Here is an 18,875-nt window from a genome sequence, read left to right as displayed (position 1 = left end):
GCGTATTCTGACGAGCCAGTTGCTCGGCCACCAATGACCAGACGTTTTCAATTGGTGAGAGATCTGGAGAATGTGTTGGCCAGGGCAGCAGTCGACCATTTTCTGTATCCAGAAAGGCCCGTACAGGACCTGCAACATGCGGTCGTGCATTATCCTTCTGAAATGTAGGGTTTCGCAAGGGTAGAGCCACTGGTCGTAACACATCTGAAATGTAACGTTCACCGTTCAAAGTGCCGTCAATGCGAACAAGAGGTGACCGAGACATGTAACCAATGGCACCCCATACCATCACGCCGGGTGATACGCCAGTATGGCGATGACGGATACATGCTTCCAATGTGCGTTTGCCGCGATGTCGCCAAACACGGAAGCGACCATCATGATGCTGTAAACAGAAGCTGGATACACACGAAAAAATGACGTTTTGGCATCCGTGCAACCAGGTTCGTCGATGAGTACACCATCGCAGGCGCTCCTGTCTGTGATGCAGCGTCAAGGGTAACCGCAGCCATAGTCTCCGACCTGATAGTCCACGCTGCTGCAAAAGTCGTCGAACTGTTCGTGCAGATGGTTGTTGTCGTGTAAACGTCCCCATCTGATGACTCATGGATCGAGAATTGGCTGCACGATACATTACAGCCATGCGGATAAGATGCATGTCATCTCGACTGCTAGTGATACGAGGCCGTTGGGATCCAACACCGCGTTCCGTATTACCCTCCTGAACCCACCGATTCCATATTCTGCTAACAGTCACTGGATCTCGACCAACGCGAGCAGCAATGTCGCGATACGATAAACCGCAATTGCGATAGGCTACAATCCGACCTTTATCAAAGTCAGAAACGTGATGGTACGCATTTCTCCTCCTTACACGAGGCATCACAACAACGTTTCACCAGGCAACGCCGATCAACTGCCGTTTGTGTATGAGAAATCGGTTGGAAACTTTCCTCATGTCAGCACGTTGTAGGTGTCGCCACCGGCACCAACCTTGTGTGAGTGCTCTGAAAAACTAATCTTTTCATGTCACAGCATCTTCTTCCTGTCGGTTAAATTTCGCTTCTGTAGCACGTCATCTTCGTTGTGTAGCGTTTTTAATGGTTACCTGTCACCTCAACTGTCAGTAAAATTACCTTGTCCGTGTTGCATTTCTTTCCGGGAGTTTAAATTGTTTACGATTCGTAGACCTTTACTGCATCGTCAGTCTTCCGACTAATCTGATGCGGCTCCCCGCGGTTTCCTCTATTGTGTTCATTTATATGCAGGATTATTTTTTTTCAGCGTGCACTCAGCCCTCGTGAGGCAAACTGAGGATCTACTTGATCGAAAAGTAGCGGCTCCGGTCTCGTGAACTGACATCCGGCAGTGAGAGCGGTGTGCTGACCACATGCCCCTCCATATCCGCATCCAGTGACGCCTGTGGGCTGAGGATGATACGGCGGCCGGTCGGTATCGTCGGGCCTTCATGGCCTGTTCGAACGGAGTTAAGCTACGAACTCTAGGGATTGATCGGTGAAATGATACGGAACAGAAAAGGTCTAATGGACTTACGTACGAAAATGTGTGGTCTCCATGCTAGACAGCCCTTATTCAACCATACATTGTTACAGAGACCACGGTCTAATACGCGCTGTACCTGGCAGGCACGGCTACAGTATGCATGGTTTCCTCCTAGGCTGTTAACTCCTAGACTGCTCCTCATACATCATGCCCTAGTGCCCTCTCCTGCCATAGTAATTGGTAATGTTGTGTCCGATTCACTTCTCTTGCTGACTCACCTTATAATCGATGTGATACAGCGCTGTACCCAATGGTTCCGTATTTGAATCGAGAGGTTGCCGACATGGTGTTTACTTACGGAATGGCAAATGACAATGGTCGGCGGGCAGCAAGGTTGTATCCCCGCCAACCACAACCACAGCATTCAATGTTTGCAACAGTGTTTCCCCGTTTGTCTGAGACAGGGTGGTATCAGAAAGCAGGAAATCGTGAAGGACGTAGCCGCAATGCTCGGAAACCAGACTTGAAGGAAAATGTGATTATTAGTGTGGAAGGCGGCCGCCTTGTCAGTAACATGCCCGCTGGTACAGGGTGAGCCAGACGACCGTCTGGAACATTCATCACGATAACTGTTGTTGCCATTATTACTTACAGGTTGTGCAGAGCTTATTAGCGATAGACTTTCCATATCGTGAGCAATTTTGTCACTGGTTTCTTCATCAGGCAAACACGATTCCGGGATTTTGTCATCCATCCCATTCACAGATGAGGCCACCTTTACGCGGAGTAGTACCTTCAACTTTTATAACAGTCATCTGTAGGACAGTATGGTGACAGCGAATCATTAGCGTCGGTGCAGCCTGACTGTGTGGGCCGGGATAATTGGCAATCGTATTTTGGGACCAGTTTTCCTTCCACGCCACCTAACAGGCCGGAACTATCGGCGTTTCTTGCGGATGACTTTGCCTCCCCTGCTGGAAGAAGTGCCATTGTTGATTCGAATGGTTATGTGGCTGCTACACGATGGTGCTCCACCCCACTTCCCGTTAACGTCCGGACGTATCTCAATCGTGTCTTCTCTGGCCGATGGATGGAACGAGGGGGTCCAGTTGCATGGCCTGCTCATTCACCTAATCTCAACCCGTGCGTCTTCTGGTTATGGGGCCATCTCAAAAGTTTCGTGTATGTAGAGCCCATTCCAGATGTGGAGACACTGGAGCAGCGTATTCATGCTGCCTTTCACACTGTTCGGATGTAGGATGGCCGATGTGAACGTGTGAGGCAGATCATACTACAGCACGTACACGCCTGCGTTGAGACACATGGAAACCATTATCAGCATATACTGTAATTGTGGCTGCATCCTACAGCGCTTATTAGACCGCACTCACTGTAACAATGTATGGTTGAATAAATAGTGTCTAGCATGGATGCCATGGATTTCCGGGCATAAGTTCATTAGATCTTTTTTGTTCCGTATCCTCTCACCGATCAGTCCGTAAGGTTTTTACACGGTGGAAAAAATCACCCTGTACGTACTTCGTGGGCACCATACGGTGGATGCTGGACCGTGACACGTACGAAACTAGTCATTTCCTATCCTGTTCCACTTGCAAGTAGAGCGGAAGAAAAACGACTGCCTTAAAGCCTATCTACAAACGCAGATTTCTCGCATTTAATCTTCGTGGATCTTCAAATGGTTCAAATATCTCTGAGCACTATGGACTCAACATCTGAGGTCATCAGTCTCCTAGAACCTGGAACTACTTAAACCTAACTAACCTAAGGACATCACACACATCCGAGCCCGAGGCAGTGTTCGAACCTGCGCCCGTAGCAGCCTCGTGGTTCCGGTCTGAAGCGCCTAGAACCGCTCGGCCACCGCGGCCGGCTTTGTGGATCTTACACGAAATATACGTTAGCGGCAAAAGAATCGTTCTGCAGTCGCCCTCAAATACCGGTTCTCCTTATTTCCACAATAGCGTCTCGCGCAAACAGCGTCGACTTGCCTCGAGGGATTCCCATTTGAGTTCACGAAGATTATCTGTAACACTTGCGAGCTAATCGGTTCCAGGTAAACATCTAGCAGCACGCCTCTGAATTGCTTCTATGTCTTTCTTTAATCCACTTTGATGGGGATCCCAAACACTCAAACAGTACTTGAGAATTGGTTACATGTGTATTCTATATACAGACCTTTATACATGAGCTACACTTCCACAAATTTCTCCTAGTAGAAAGAAATCGAGCATTCATCTTTCCTCCTACCACTCTGACGCGCTCATTCGATTTCGTATCATTTTGCAACGTTACGCCTGTATGTTGAATCGATGTGGCTGTGTCACGTAGCAACCTGCTAATGGTGTGTTCGAACTTTACTGGATTGTTTTTCCTACTCGTCCCAGTTAGCTTAACGTTTTCCTACATTTGAAGCGAGCTGAAATTTATCAAACCAACTAGAAATTTTGTCTACGTCATCTTGTATACTGCTATTCGTGTATACTCTTATTCGTGATGTTTTAACGCATATTTCCATGAAACTTCGTCTCAAATCATTCAGTTGATTTCTTTTCCAGTTTTCACACAGCCCGTGATATACTGCCATACAATACTCCAGAGGTATATTCTCACAAATGTCTAAATTAACGCCTTTGTTTGATGCTAGTAGATGTCATGTGACGGGGAATGCTCTCTTCTCATCTGCCTCTTCCATCTTCCTTCCTTTGTCATGGATTCATGATTACCTGTCAGAAAGGATACAGTTCGAGTCATTGACGGGAAGTCTTCTAGTGAAACAGAAGTGATTTCTAGCGTTCCCAAGGACGTTTTATAGGCCCTCTTGTGTTCTTAATCTACATAGGTGATTTAGTAGTCTTCTTACAGTTTTTGAAGATGATGATGTAGTTTACCGTCCAGCATACTCGTCGTGAAGTCAATATGAATTAAAAAATTAGTTATATTAGATCTCTGCGTAGGGCGAAAAGTGTCATTATGAGTACTAAGGGACTCCCATTAGGTTTCGATTACACAACAAATTAAACAAATTTAAAGATTGTTGATTCAATTAAATACCTACGCATTACAATTACGAATAGCTTAATCTGGAAGCACCACACACAAAATATTGTGCAGAAGGCGAACCAAAGTCTCAGTTTTAGTGGCAGAACACTCGGAATATGCACCAAATCCAGTAAAGAAATTGCATGCACTACGCTTGTCCGTCCTCTTATGGAGTATTGTTGCGCGGTATGCAATCCTGACCAGATACATCTACATCTACACCTATGTGAGTACTCTGCAATTCGCAATTATGTTCCTGGCTGAGGATTCGTCAAAACACCGTCAAGCTCTTAATCTACCGTTCCGCTCTGGCAACACACGGGAAATACGAACACTTAAATCTTTCCGTCCAAGCTCTTATTTCTCTTATTTTATTATGATGCTCATTCTTCCCTATGTATCTGGGTGCCAACAAAGTTAGTGGAAATATCCTGCCGCCAATTTTTTTTTTTTTTTTTTTTTTTTTTTTTTTACGATTACCACAACCAAAATGCGTATCGCATTCGTGGAACTGTCTGCCTATTTCACTACAATAGAAAACGAGCTGCAACTCTTTGAACTTTTGCGGTGGCATTCGTCAGTCCTTTCTGATGCGACTACCATACCACGCTGCAATACTCCAGAAGAGGGCAGATAACTGTAGTGCAAGCAGTCTCTTCAGTAGGCCGGTACCACTTTCAGTGTTCTGTCAGTAAATCACAGATAGGATTGATGGAATGGTATTGAAAACATTGGAAGAAATACGGCTCGTTTTATACTATCGCGGAATAGGGGAGAGAGAGCCACGGATATGATAAGCGAGTTGCGGCAGCACTCAATAAAACAAAGGTGTTTTATTTTACGCCGAAGTCTTTTCTCGAAACTTAAACCAACAACTTTCCCCTGCAAATGCGAAAATTTTTTTTTACTCTCACCAAAATAGGAAGAAACAACCGCCGTGATTAAACAAGAGAAATCAGAGTTATCACACAAAGGGTGAAATGTTCATTTTTCCCATGTGCTATTCGAGAGTGAAACGGTAGTGGAACGGACTGAATATGGTTACATGAACCTCTGTCAACCACTGTAATGCAAATTGGGGAGTAGACACGTAGACGTAGATGTAGATAGATACATGATGTATAAGTTTTCTGCCCCCTCGGTTAATTCTGTGGTTTGTATGTAGGAATATCATCCAGAAACCCTAATACAGGAAGTGTCGAAATTGAGTGGTGTCTTCAAAAACGAAAAGACGGTGGAATAACGTTTTTTGCCCGCTAACTAACCGTAACAGGCATTTCTTTCTTTTAAACCTGCATGAACTCTTTTTATAAATTCAGCGACAATTTCAATAGATCAAAAGCAGTTTAGTGGTGTGGTATAACAATTGAACTTCTCGGGTGGAAAGTCTGTAAACCGAGCTTGATGACGTTCCTCACAGAGTTATTTAACAAAAGAATAAATTATACCTTTAGTTCATTGAGGGTCTTACGATGGAATATCTAAATAACTGTAAGTATTTTGTATGATGCTGTCCACTGCCAACATCTCTGATTGAAAGTAACAAAAGTAGCGAAAGTAAAAACTGAAAAATTACTACTGGAAGCGTAATATGGAGATCAAAAAAGACATAGAATTATTTTTTTAATAACGTACACATCTGTTGCGCTAACATTTAAGTTTTCAACGACGGCTGTTGTTGTGAGGGTCTGGTACAGAAATGTCGACCGTTTTCTCTTACGTTTACAAATTGAAGGTAATGTGGGCTGACTGGGTACATACATTAAAAACCTATAGCAGAACATCACTGCACATGTAGGAAGTGGACAAAAATATGGAAACACCAAAAAAACATAACACAACACAAAAACACATTACCGCGCCTAATACGGTGCCGGAAAACAATTGGCATTTAAAACAAGTTCCAGTCATCTGGGGATGGACAAATACACGTCCTGTATGAAACTTCCTGGCAGATTAAAGCAATGTGCAGGATCGAGACTCGAACTCTGGAATTCTCATTCTGGAAACATCCCCCAGGCTGTGGCTAAACCATGTCTCCGCAATATCCTTTCTTCCAGGAATGCTAGTTTTCAAGGTTCGCAGAAGAGCTTCTGTGAAGTTTGGAAGGTAGGAGATGAGGTACTGGCAGAATTGAAGCTGTGAGAACGGGTCGAGAGTCGAGCTTGGGTAGCTCGGATGGTGGAGCACTTGCAAGTGAAAGGCGAAGGTCCCGAGTTCGAGTCTCGCTCCGGCACACAGTTTTAATCTGCCAGGAAATTTTATATCAGCGCACACTCCACTGCAGAGTGAAAATCTCATTCTGGAAATGTCCTATATGGTTTTCCTGCAAAATAGTGGCAAGCTAAAGTAACGATGATGGAGCTGGATAGCGATCACGCGCCCTTCTCTCCAAAGTGGACTTCAAAGCCCCAACAATATTTATAGCTGATGACTGTGGCGGTCAGGGGAGATACGACGCTTGATCCTCGCTCCCACAAAACCATTCTAGACGATGTGAGCTGTGTGGCCAGTGGCCCTGTCACGTTGGAACACAGCGTCACCATTGGTATACAAACATTGTGCCATATAATGGACATGATCACTCAAAACGGTCACATAATCTTGGCAATAATGCGATCTTGCAGAGCACCCATGGGGCCCTTGGAATGTTCCCCAAATCGTAGCCGAAACCCATCATGTTTCACTTTTAGGACGTACACTCGGCTGGACGTTGGAAACAGCGTGCGATAAGACTCATCCGACCAAATCACTTTCATACAGAATTCAGGAGTTTAGGTGGTATGGCTTCAACACATCATTTTCTTGTTACGGACATTTGCACTTCCAGGTCATCCTGCAATTCCCCGCTTATGATACCCCCTTCGTGTTGTTTTGGTGCTGAAAACGTTTGCGACCGTGACATTCAGTTCTGCAGTAACTTTTGCAGCCACTGCTCTCTTACTCTACTGGCCATTAAAATTGCTACACCAAGAAGTGTCGTGCTACATATGCGAAATTTAACCGACAGGAAGAAGATGCTGTGATATGCAAATGATTAGCTTTTCAGAGCATTCACACAAGGCTGGCGCCGGTGGTGACACCTACAACGTGCTGACATGAGGAAAGTTTCCAACCGATTTCTCATACACAAACAGCAGTAGACCGGCGTTGCCTGGAGAAACGTTGTTGTAATGCCTCGTGTAAGGAGGAGAAATGCGTACCGTCACGTTTCCGACTTTGATAAAGGTCGGATTGTAGCCTATCGCGATTCCGGTTTATCGTTTCGCGACATTGCTGCTCGCGTTGGTCGAGATCCAATGACTGTTAGCCGAATATGGAATCGGTGGGTTCAGGAGGGTAATACGGAACACCGTGCTGAATCCCAACGGCCTCGTATCACTAGCAGTCGAGATAACAGGCATCAACAGATGGGGACGTTTGCAAGACAACAACCATCTGCACGAACAGTTCGACGACGTTTGTAGCAGCATGGGCTATCAGCTCGGAGACCATAGCTGCAGTTACCCTTGACGCTGCATCACAGACAGGAGCGCCTGTGATGGTGTACTCAACGACGAACCTGGGTGCACGAATGGGAAAACGTCATTATTTCGGATGAATCCAGGTTCTGTTTACAGCATAATGATGGTCGCATCCGTGTTTGGCGACATCGCGGTGAACGCACATTGGAAGCTTGTATTCGTCATCGCCATACTGGCGTATCACCCAGCGTGATGGTATGGGGTGACATTGGTTACACGTCTCGGTCACCTCTTGCTCGCATTGACGGCAATTTGAACAGTGGACGTTACATATCAGATGTATTACGACCCGTGGTTCTACCCTTCATTCGATCCCTGCGAAACCCTACATTTCAGCAGGATAATGCACGACCGAACGTTGCAGGTCCTGTATGGGCCTTTCTGGATACAGAAAATGTTGGACTGCTGCCCTGGCCAGCAGATTCTCCAAATTTCTCACCAACTGAAAACGTCTGTATTTTTCGTTACAATCCTCTGCAATGACTGTCCATCACAAGTACTCAACACACTCTTTCGTCCACGCTGTGATTTAGCGATGATGTTTTTCCTGCTACGGTCGCAGGTTCAAATCCTGCCTCAGGCGTCGAGGTGTGATGTCCATAGGTTAGTTAGGTTTAAGTAGTTCTAAGTCTAGCGAACTGATGACCTCAGATGTTAAGTCCCATAGTGCTTAGAGCCATTTGAAACATTTTAATGTTTTTCTGCGTTCCCTGTACGCGTTCTAAATGTTTCATACTGTGCCCTTTAACACAAAACACTATGACTATCTTGGTTACGGAAGTACCCCCCAACGAGCACAAACAAACTGCCCACGTTCGAATTCACTTGGCTACAACATAAGACACTGACAACTACACAGAACACTATTCTCATCATGACTGACACTTTCAGTGCACTGAGGACACTGTAAGAGGCCGTTCGCGGTCAGATACAATAGCGAAACTTGCAGGATTGGATAGCATCTGCATTTAAGTTCAAGCATGCGTTTTTGGCGATGTTTTCATACTTTCGTCCAACCCTATAATTTAAAACAGTAATGCATGGGAATGTGTAGAGGACTCTCATTCAAGTGATGACTGCGGTGTCGCTGGTGGTATTGGTGATGCTGGTGTTTGTAATGGTGTTGGTGGTGGCGGTGGTGGTGGTGGTGGTGGTGGTGACAGAGTGTTTTACAAAAACAAAAAATTCTACATCTACATGGATACTCTGCAAATCACATTTAAGTGGCTGGCAGGGGGTTCATCGACCCACCTTCACAATTATTCTCTATTACCCCAATCTCGTATAGCGCGCGGAAAGAACAAACACCTATATCTTTCCGTACGAGCTCTGATATCCCTTATTTTATCATGGTTATCCATTCTCGCTATGTACATTGGTGTCAACAAAATATTTTCGCATTCGGAAGAGAAAGCTGGTGATTGAAATTTCGTGAGTAGTTTCCGCCTCAGCGAAAAACGAGTTTGGCTTAATGATGTCCACCCCAAATCTTGTATCATTTCAGTGACACACTCTCCCCTATTTTTCGATGATAATAATAATAATAATAGAATAATGCTGCCCTTCTTTAAACTTTTTCGATGTACTCCGTCAGTCCTATCTGGTAAGGATCCCACACCGCGCAGCAGTATTCCAAAAGAGGACAGACAACCATTGTGTAGGGAGTCTCCTTACATTTTTTTAAAGTGTTCTGCCAATAAAACGCTGTATCTGGCTAGCCTTCTCCACAACATTTTCTATTCGTTCTTTTCAGTGTAAGTTGTTCGTAATTGTAATTCCTAGGTATTTAGTTGAATTTACGGCCTTAAGATTTGACTGATTTATCGTGTTACCGAAGATTAACGGATTCCTTTTAGCACTCATGTTTTTCTCTGCCTCGTGATGACTGGGTGTTGTGTGCTGTCTTTAGGTTAGTTAGTTTTAAGTAGTTCTAAGTACTAGGGGACTGGTGACCATAGATGTTAAGTCCCATAGTGCTCAGAGCCAAGCACTCATGTGGATGACATCACACTTTTCATTATTTAGGGTTATTTAGGGTCAACTGTCAATTTTCACACCATGCACATCTCGTAATCATTTTGCAATTTGTTTTGATCTTCTGATGACTTTATTAGTCGATAAATAGCAGCGTCATCTGCAAACGACGTAAGACGGCTACTAATATTGTCTCCCAAATCGTTTATGTAGATAAGTAACAGCAAAGGGCCTGTAACACTACCTTGAGGAACGCCAGAAATTACTTCCGTTTCACTCGATGACTTTCTGTCAGTTACTACGAACTGTGACCTTTCTGACAGGATATCAGAAATCCAGTAACATAACTGAGACGATATTCTATAAGCACGCAATTTCACTACAAGCCACTTGAGTGGTACAGTGTCAAAAGCCTTCCGGAAAGCCAGAAATATGGAATCAATCTGAAATCCCTTGTCAATAGCACACTCAACACTTCATGTGAGTAAAAAGCTATTTGGGTTTCACGAGAACGATGTTTTCTAAATTCGTGTTGACTGTGTGTCGATAGATCGTTTTCTTCGAGGTAATTCATACTGTTCGAACACAATATATGTTCCAAAATCCTGCTGCATATCGACGTTAATGATATGGGCCTGTAATTTAGTGGATTAATCTTACTACCTTCCTTGAATATTGGTGTGACCTGTGCAACTTTCCAGTCTTTGGGTACAGATCTTTCGTCGAGTCAGTTGTCAAGTACGCAGCTATTGCATCAGCATACTCTGAAAGGAACCTCACTGGTATACAGTCTGGGCCAGAAGACTTGGTTTTATCAAGTGATTTTAGTTGCTTCACTACTCCGAGGATATTTACTTCTAAGTTACTCATATTGACAGCTGTTCTTAATTTGAATTCTGGAATATTTACTTCGTCTTGTTTTGTGAATTCATTTCGGGAGGCTGTGTTTAGTAACTCTGCTTTGGCAGCACTGTTTTCGATAGTATATCCATTGCTAATGAGCAGAGAAGGCATTGATAATGTATTATTAATACATTCCAATTCTTCAGTAATCTTCCTTTCCCCTCTTAGAGGGGCTTCACTCCGATGCTCTGGCATTCATACGGACACCAAAGAAATATTTCACTTCGCGCTACGGACTAAGTATTGCTATATTGACTTCTCACTATATTTCCGCCACATCATTGTCAATCGCTATCGCAGAACAGACATTTTCTAGATCAGCCAAAGCATTTATTCTCTTTGGCGCACCCGTCTTTAAGTATTTTGAACGTGTCTGCCAAAAATACATTTTTATTACTCTACTTACTGTGAAGACTATGAAGACTATATTATATACTCATGTACGTATTACTGCAGTATAATGGTGTGACTAGGTAAACAGAGCGGTAAGTAAAACGGAGAGTCTCCAGAACGAATTTTCGCATTGCAGTGTAGTATGCACCGATTTCAAACTCTCTCACAGTTTAAAACTTCTCAGTGGACTAGGACTCGAACCTGGTCAAGTTTAATTTATTCCAAAATAAATAGTTCTTTAAGAAATACACGCACTCGATGTGTACTAATACGGATAAAAGTAAAGACGATCTATTTTAAATGTCAGTATATTATTTCATTCCTCATATTCAATGTAGGCATGCAACGATGAAAGATTTAAAAAATGTAATACTACATCCGCTGTGCCATTTATCCATAATACAGCGATTATTCTTCGTGTCAGTTTAACAGACAGGGTTTCCTTTGACATGCGTTACATATTCATGAACTCATATATAATGCGCGCCATAAACAGTTCATTGGCTGTGCACGTTGATAATTAATTAAACTGAACGATAATTTTAAATCCTTTATTGTATGATGGGCAATCAGTACTACTTGAATTGGTCTGAATTCATCTAGAATTTTTGTTGCAGTGGCTTTGTGATAACTTTAAAACAATACACTAAATGGTTAGAAATATCAATACAAAATTAAAGTAGTTTCAAAACTGAAAATTCGTTTCCTCTTATAGTGCTCACGTAGTCAAGGGGTCTTTTTACATTACGTCATTGTTTTTCTTTTTAACAACGCTGGAATGCTGTATAACAGTTGCGAGTAAGGTGTACTTCACATGACCCTTATATAATAATGTGAGATTTGTTACTTTATTACTTTCACTGAGGTCAGAGGCTTTTTAATGCAGTATGTATTCAATTTACGTAACTTGTTTTATCAAGAGAGATCGCTGAAGAGAATCGATATAAAGTTTATATTGTGATAAATTGTTAACTTCTACTAACCAGTATCAATGGAATGATTCTCACTAAAATACAGTATTACTGTTACCTAAGTCAACCTATGAGCTATTCTCGAAGCTGATGATAAGGTTACTATGGTGACTGCAACACCAGTAAGTGTAGCTAAGTGGCGCAGGCTCGCAGTATATTAATGATAGAGACGGTGGAGGGATCCTGTATTGCCTACAGAGTGCCTCTTATCAGAAACTACTTCACTGTGCACTTCATGTGATACTTGCAACGAGAAGAGAACTGCGACCTCCGCGCTGTTACTTTGAAACATTTGGAGGATAACGCTTGGGTCTAAACAATTTTTGCAGAGGTGATGTCATTTTGACGTCACACACACACTATCGACGACCGATGATCGGATATCGATTTTCGGTAGCATTCTATAAGGACCTCTCACAAGATTTATTGCTCGCGTACCGGAGATTTACAGAAACATTTCATTCTTGGAATGATTTATTTTAATTATTTATATAATATCACGTGGCGATTTATCAACGTTTAATACCTTCATATAAGAGTTTACTCTTAGGAGTGAGTTATTATCGTCAATAATTTACAAATTAAGAACGAAACACACTTCTTTTATAATTTTCAGTTTGCCGTTTCAGTGTAATGGAGCACAGAAAATTTGTCATTAACACATCACCATTATCATTAAATATCATGCATCAACGATACAAGCTTTGAAGATAGAATATGACAGCCAAGGCCGGAGTTAAACATCGCATGGGTAAGTGCTAAAGTAATAAATAACGTCGTGGTTCCTGGCGTCGAAAGCTGTTGGTTCGCATCCCGTTAAATGTAACTGTTTCATGTAAGCGTTGTTAGCACGTTCTGTTACTTTGTTATGAATGTAATACAAGTATGTTATGCAATACTAAATGTTATTTACATTCAGTCACATCCGACAATGATGGATGAAATAAATATTTAACTATTTTGGAGTATGTGCTTAGGCAGGAAATTAAGGAGACACTTAAATTTCTGCGACTGAAACGTGCAACAATAAAATTCAACTTCTTCCTCCTCACAAATATTTGGCTCTTTATTTCCGAATATGTACGACTTTAGACTATGTGGATATGCAGAAACCTGAGAATGCAGCTTAAACGGCTGCGAGTGAATCGAAGAGCAATGATATTCACATTCTTCCTTGTCACAAAGTCGATAGTCGATCATGCGGTTGTCGATATTGCACGTGACGTCAAAATCACGTCACGTTTGCGTTTACAGTAATTATATTAGATTAGATTTACTTTCATTGCAATTGATGCGAAGTGAGGAGGTCCTCCAGGATGTAGAACATGTCAGAAAAAACAGTAATACTTAACAAATATTTACAACTCAAACAACCTAATGTACCATTCCACAGGTCCCAGGCGAATTATCCTCAATTTTTTTAATGAACACTATATGACAGAATCATTTTACAAATACTAATGCACTGAATTTAAAATAAAAAAAGTTTTTCTTTTATTTATAAGGTAATAAACACATAATAGAACTACTACAATACTTATTTACAATGAACACATTACTGCACTGAAATGGTACAGAAGTTGGATTGTACTTACACACACACACACACACACACACACACACACACACACACACACACACACACACACACACTCTTAAATAAGTAAATAAGATTTTAGCAGTTTGCCCACGCTAGAACAATTTAACTGACGATGTTTTCTTCTGCTTTTTCAGAGACAACTGAACGCGGCGGACTTCCTCATTTCGAGCGACCTTAAGTACGTCCTGCTCGTGTATAACAAGAAAAAGGTGAGTGAGCGGTTTCATTCTCGTATACACTAAAAGGTTCTGCCCGATTTGTTGTTGAGAAGTGGCATCATACAATCAGTCACACCTGGAACCCTTTGCAGGCATCATTCTTCAGAGGCCGTGCGGGGTAGCCGCGCGGTCTTGGGCACTTTGCCACAGTTCGCGCGACTACACCCGTCGGAGGTTCGAGTCCTCTCTCGGGCATGGGTGTGTGTGTCGTCCTTAGCGTAAGTTAGATTAAGTAGTGTGTGAGCCTAGGGACCGATAACCTCAGGAGTTTGGTCCCATGGGAATTACCACAAATTTCCAACAAATTACCATTGTTCAGACACTTTAATCATAGTTCACATGACGTTTATTTATACAGTAATCTCGTTTCATAAATCTACGAGTACATGCATCTCCTCCCCTCACATCCCTCCTCTGTTTTCCCACAACCAACTGCAATACTAGTTTCTTCGGGGTAAAATTAATCGATACTGTTTTCTAATGATAATAAAGCACAGTTTAAGTATACTGCACAGTGATGCATATGCAGTCCTAAAGAATTGGAAATAATAGATATTGACATCATGTTTATGTATTTGGGATCGTTTGTTGTAATTCCATTATACTGAATAGGAGTTTTACTAATTGATATGTTCCTCTGTTGTCTGCTGTGAATTATTACGCACTTGTGCCACAATATATTCGACGAAGGTTTCTTCTTTGACATTCGTAACATAGTTCGTCTAAAAATCTTTTGTTGATATACCTTCGTATTGAACTACATAAACCGCAAAGCAAAACAGTAGGACAACCACGATACTCCAAAGCCTGTCAACTACACTGTCCAGTAACATTAATGTGACCACCTGTCAGAAGCCTCCATAACAACCTTTAATAGTGCAGATCGCTATGCGAAGTTCAAGAGAATCATTGAAGCTCTGGAAGGGACCGACAGGGATGTGGAGCCATGCCGACTACATTACCATGGGCAGCTGCGCTATTTTTCGCGCTTGAAGATCCATGCCGTGTACAGACCGTTTGGAGGTGACCCCACAGATTCTTGACTGGATTTTAATCTGGGGTTGCTTGCTGGGGGAGTACGGTAAACTCGTCTTCAAACTGCGCAACTACACTGCTAGCTATGTGACATGTTGCATTGTCCTGCTGGTAGATGTCATCGTTTCGAGGAAAAGCAAACTGAATGAAGAGGTGGACGTGGTCACCAAAGAAAGATGCAAATTTGTTTATCCATTATGCCTTCCAGAATGACAAACTCATCCAGACCATAATGTTCCCTTTTCCAGCCTGGACCCTTCCGGCGATTGTCACAGGGAAAGATTTAGACTTTCCATGGCGTACATGCCAACGGTCATCTGTCCGATTGAGTTGAAAAAGTGATTCATCTGTAAAAGCGACGTGTACTGGCGTGCAAATTCAGTCAGCTTTGGTGCATGAACCAGTCGCTTGCTGTGGAGGCCCATATGCAGCAACGTTCGCTGAACGATCGATGAAGAGACACTTTGGTAGCATCTTGATTCATATGAGCGGTCAGTTGCTCAACAGTTGCATGTTTGTTCGCCCATGTAGTGTCCTGCGGTCGGCAGGAAAGAACTACGAGTCGGATTTGAACACCCTTTATTATAATAAAAGAATATAGGCCTTCTCGGCGTACATTAATTTTTTAACGCAAGAACGACAAGAAGACCCCACAACTCTTGTGAATGTAAAACCGGATGAGAAAACAAGCCAATGGAAGAAAGTAAAAACAAAATTCAACTCTACTAAAAACAAGATGCAATGTGCTACTAAAATGCTATAGTGAGTGTATACAACGCTAGAGCCGGCGTAAGTACTCGTACTTGCCGGAGCTGTTCATAACAGTAGGTAAACAATGCCGGTCTGACTGTGTGGGCGAGCTTATAAGGCCGAGTTGGCGGAGCGTCACATGAGTTCAAATTGGTGGAGCACTGTCACATGTTATCTGGCGAAGTAGTTCCGTGTTTATTCAGAAAGCTTGTTATTGTTTATATTCACTGGCGATGTTTCGCTCTACGCTCTTGAAAGGAGGTCGGCATCCCATCTTGCTTGTCGGTTGTGCGGGCCCTCTAACTGATAAGGGGCCGCTACGACAACCCGCACACATCTCCGCAACCGTAGTTCATCCCTATTGTCTGTGGTCCGTGGTGCACCATAGTTGCCTCGGCACGAGTTTGGGATAGTGCCGTTTTTCTTTGGATGGTATACTTTAACCACAGCGGCATCAGAGTAGTTTACAGACTTAGCCATTTCGGAAATGCTTCCATCCTTGCCCCAAAAGCCACTAATCATGCCCTTATGGCTATCACATCAGTCGCTCTGCTTCCACAATATGCTAATGACTGTACTGTCGTTCTTTTCTCCCAAGACGCTCTATACATATACAGGGTGTCCCAAAAAGAATGACCCTATTTTAACTTGTAATAACATTGACACAAATGTCACTAGGTTACTGAAACAGCGCTAGATGTAATCGGTATAGTCTAGAGTTTCAGAAAAAATCCGCTAGATGTCGATACGAGCGCTGACATGGAGCGTGCAGCCAGTCTCGTGCAATATGGCGTCCGCTTAACAGAAGGCGTATTGTGTTATTGAATTTAGTCGTATTCAATCAGTGATCGCAGTTCAGCGGGCGTTTCATATTCGATTTCGTGCTAAACCACCATCACAAAGGAACATTCGACGGTGGTATAAACAGTTTGAAGAAATAGGGAGCCTTTGTAAAGGCAAAAGTCATGGATTGCCAGTTTGGGGTGAATTCGGCTATCGGCTACATGACGTCGGTGCAGACAATGGAGGACATATTAAACATTTGTGATGGATTTTTATTAACTTCTGTCTTTTCTGAGTAATTTAGTATGCAATTTGTTGGTGTCAAGCCCTTCTTCCTAATAAGTAATTCTATTTAAAATCGGGTCATTCTTTTTGGGACACCCTGTATAACCCACTGTTAAGTGCTGCCACCATCCGCTGTGGCCGAGCGGTTCAGAACCGCGTTGCTGCTATGGTCCCAGGTTCGAATCCTGCCTCGGGCATGGATGTGTGTGATGTCCTTAGTTTATTTAGGTTTACGTAGTTCTAGGGGACTGATGACCTCAGATGTTAAGTCCCATAGTGTTCAGAGCCATTTGAACCATTTTTAAGTGCTGCCAGCTGCCGCCTATGAGTGGTTGTTGCGCCCTGAAGTCTAAAATAGCCGGTGGTCATATTAATGTGACTGGACTGTGTAGTTTCCATGTCATCAGGACGGTACAGACCACAGTCTTACATAGAATGGTATTGAGTGGCCTACAGCAGGCACAACTGAGTAAGGCCAGCCTCTAAAGCACAAGAAGGCAACACCTAATTTATCCTTCTGCCTTACATCATTCAAGCAGTTGCGAAGTAGACATACATTTGCCGAATGCAGAGATAATCAAATCCACTCCCACAGCAACAGTATCACCACATTACCTCAAGCAGCATCAAGACTGTGTATGCACATGCCGCCAACGAGCACCAAACTGGATATTCTACAAGTGATGGTAGCTGTTGTTCACTGGATTCAGCACTAGACCAGAGTGCAATTAACCTTCAACTATTGCCACACACTGTCTTCATACTATAGTAAAGTATTATGTATGTCCTAGAAATAAATTATTGTAAATTGGTAATACGTGTTCCCATAATTTTGCCATAGAGTTGCCTAACGCTATTTTGTCTGTGATGAGAATGTGCAGTTGCTGTATACAAGCAAGACTTCTCATAACAGAAATTTCTTCGGTGATAGAGCTTATCTTCCTGTCACAAATTTATATTTGACACCAGGAGTATTTGGTGAACGCAATTAGGTACCTACCCTGTTTTCATCACCAGGTTGGGAACTATTTGCATAACGCAGAAGCATAAAACGGGCCTTGCCTTGTTACATCAATTCTGGAGGCTGCCTGAACTCATTCTCGAGTGCAGGCAGCTCGGTGTCCTTCTGTCTATGGCTGTGTTCTCTATCTTCTGGAGAACACGGCACTATTCATTTGAATTAAGATTGATGATAATCTAACTCACTTAATGCTGTTTCTGTGGTCTTGTTTTACGTTACATTCAGTAATCTTGAGCCTGAAAGCAAACACCCTGAAACACTCGGCGTAAGCCTTCAGACCAGAGGAGGGAAGGTTATGACCTGGGCGATATCATCATTCTGGAAGGTACAATGGATGAGTCCAAGTTTTCGTCTGTTCTTGAGACAATGTCCACACCTACATGCAGTTTGCTTTTCCTTGGCACGATATTATCTACCAGTAGGACAATGCAACGTGTCACACCACTCCCAGTGTACGTGCATAGTTCAGAGAGCACTACGGTGAGTTTAACGTCTTCCCCCAGCCACCAAATTACGCGAATTTAAACCAGATCAGGAACCTGTGGGATCCCCTCGATAGGCTGTTCTCGCCAAGGATCCTCAACCAAGGTTATGGTGTGGGGAATGTTTTTGTGCATAACGTTATGGAAGATACAATGGATCAACACTAGTACGCATCTATTCTTGTGGAACATTTCCATCCATACATGCAGTTTTCATTTCCTCGGATCGATGACAACTACCAGCAGGAAAATGCAACATGTAACACAGTTCGCAGTGTATGTGCGTATTTTGAAGAGCACAGGGACGAGTTTACTATACTCTGGTGCCACCAGACTCCCCGGATTCAAACCCAGTGGTACCACTTCGAGCGGG

The 18,875-nt window shown here is 43.0% G+C and overlaps 1 protein-coding gene across 1 annotated transcript in view; it reads left to right on the top strand.

Moving 5' to 3' along the window:
* LOC124620114 (inactive dipeptidyl peptidase 10-like) overlaps positions 1 to 18,875 on the top strand; it is a 1,175,439-nt gene that overhangs the window by 719,415 nt on the left and 437,149 nt on the right. Inside the window, exon 4 of the mRNA XM_047146784.1 lies at positions 14,063 to 14,137. Within this exon, the coding sequence (XP_047002740.1) occupies positions 14,063 to 14,137 (75 nt within the window). The remainder of the gene's footprint in view (positions 1 to 14,062; positions 14,138 to 18,875) is intronic.

Source organism: Schistocerca americana, chromosome 6, assembly GCF_021461395.2.
Source record: "Schistocerca americana isolate TAMUIC-IGC-003095 chromosome 6, iqSchAmer2.1, whole genome shotgun sequence".
In the NCBI taxonomy this organism is placed as follows: domain Eukaryota; kingdom Metazoa; phylum Arthropoda; class Insecta; order Orthoptera; family Acrididae; genus Schistocerca; species Schistocerca americana.
This window is presented reverse-complemented; position numbering and strand designations above follow the sequence as displayed.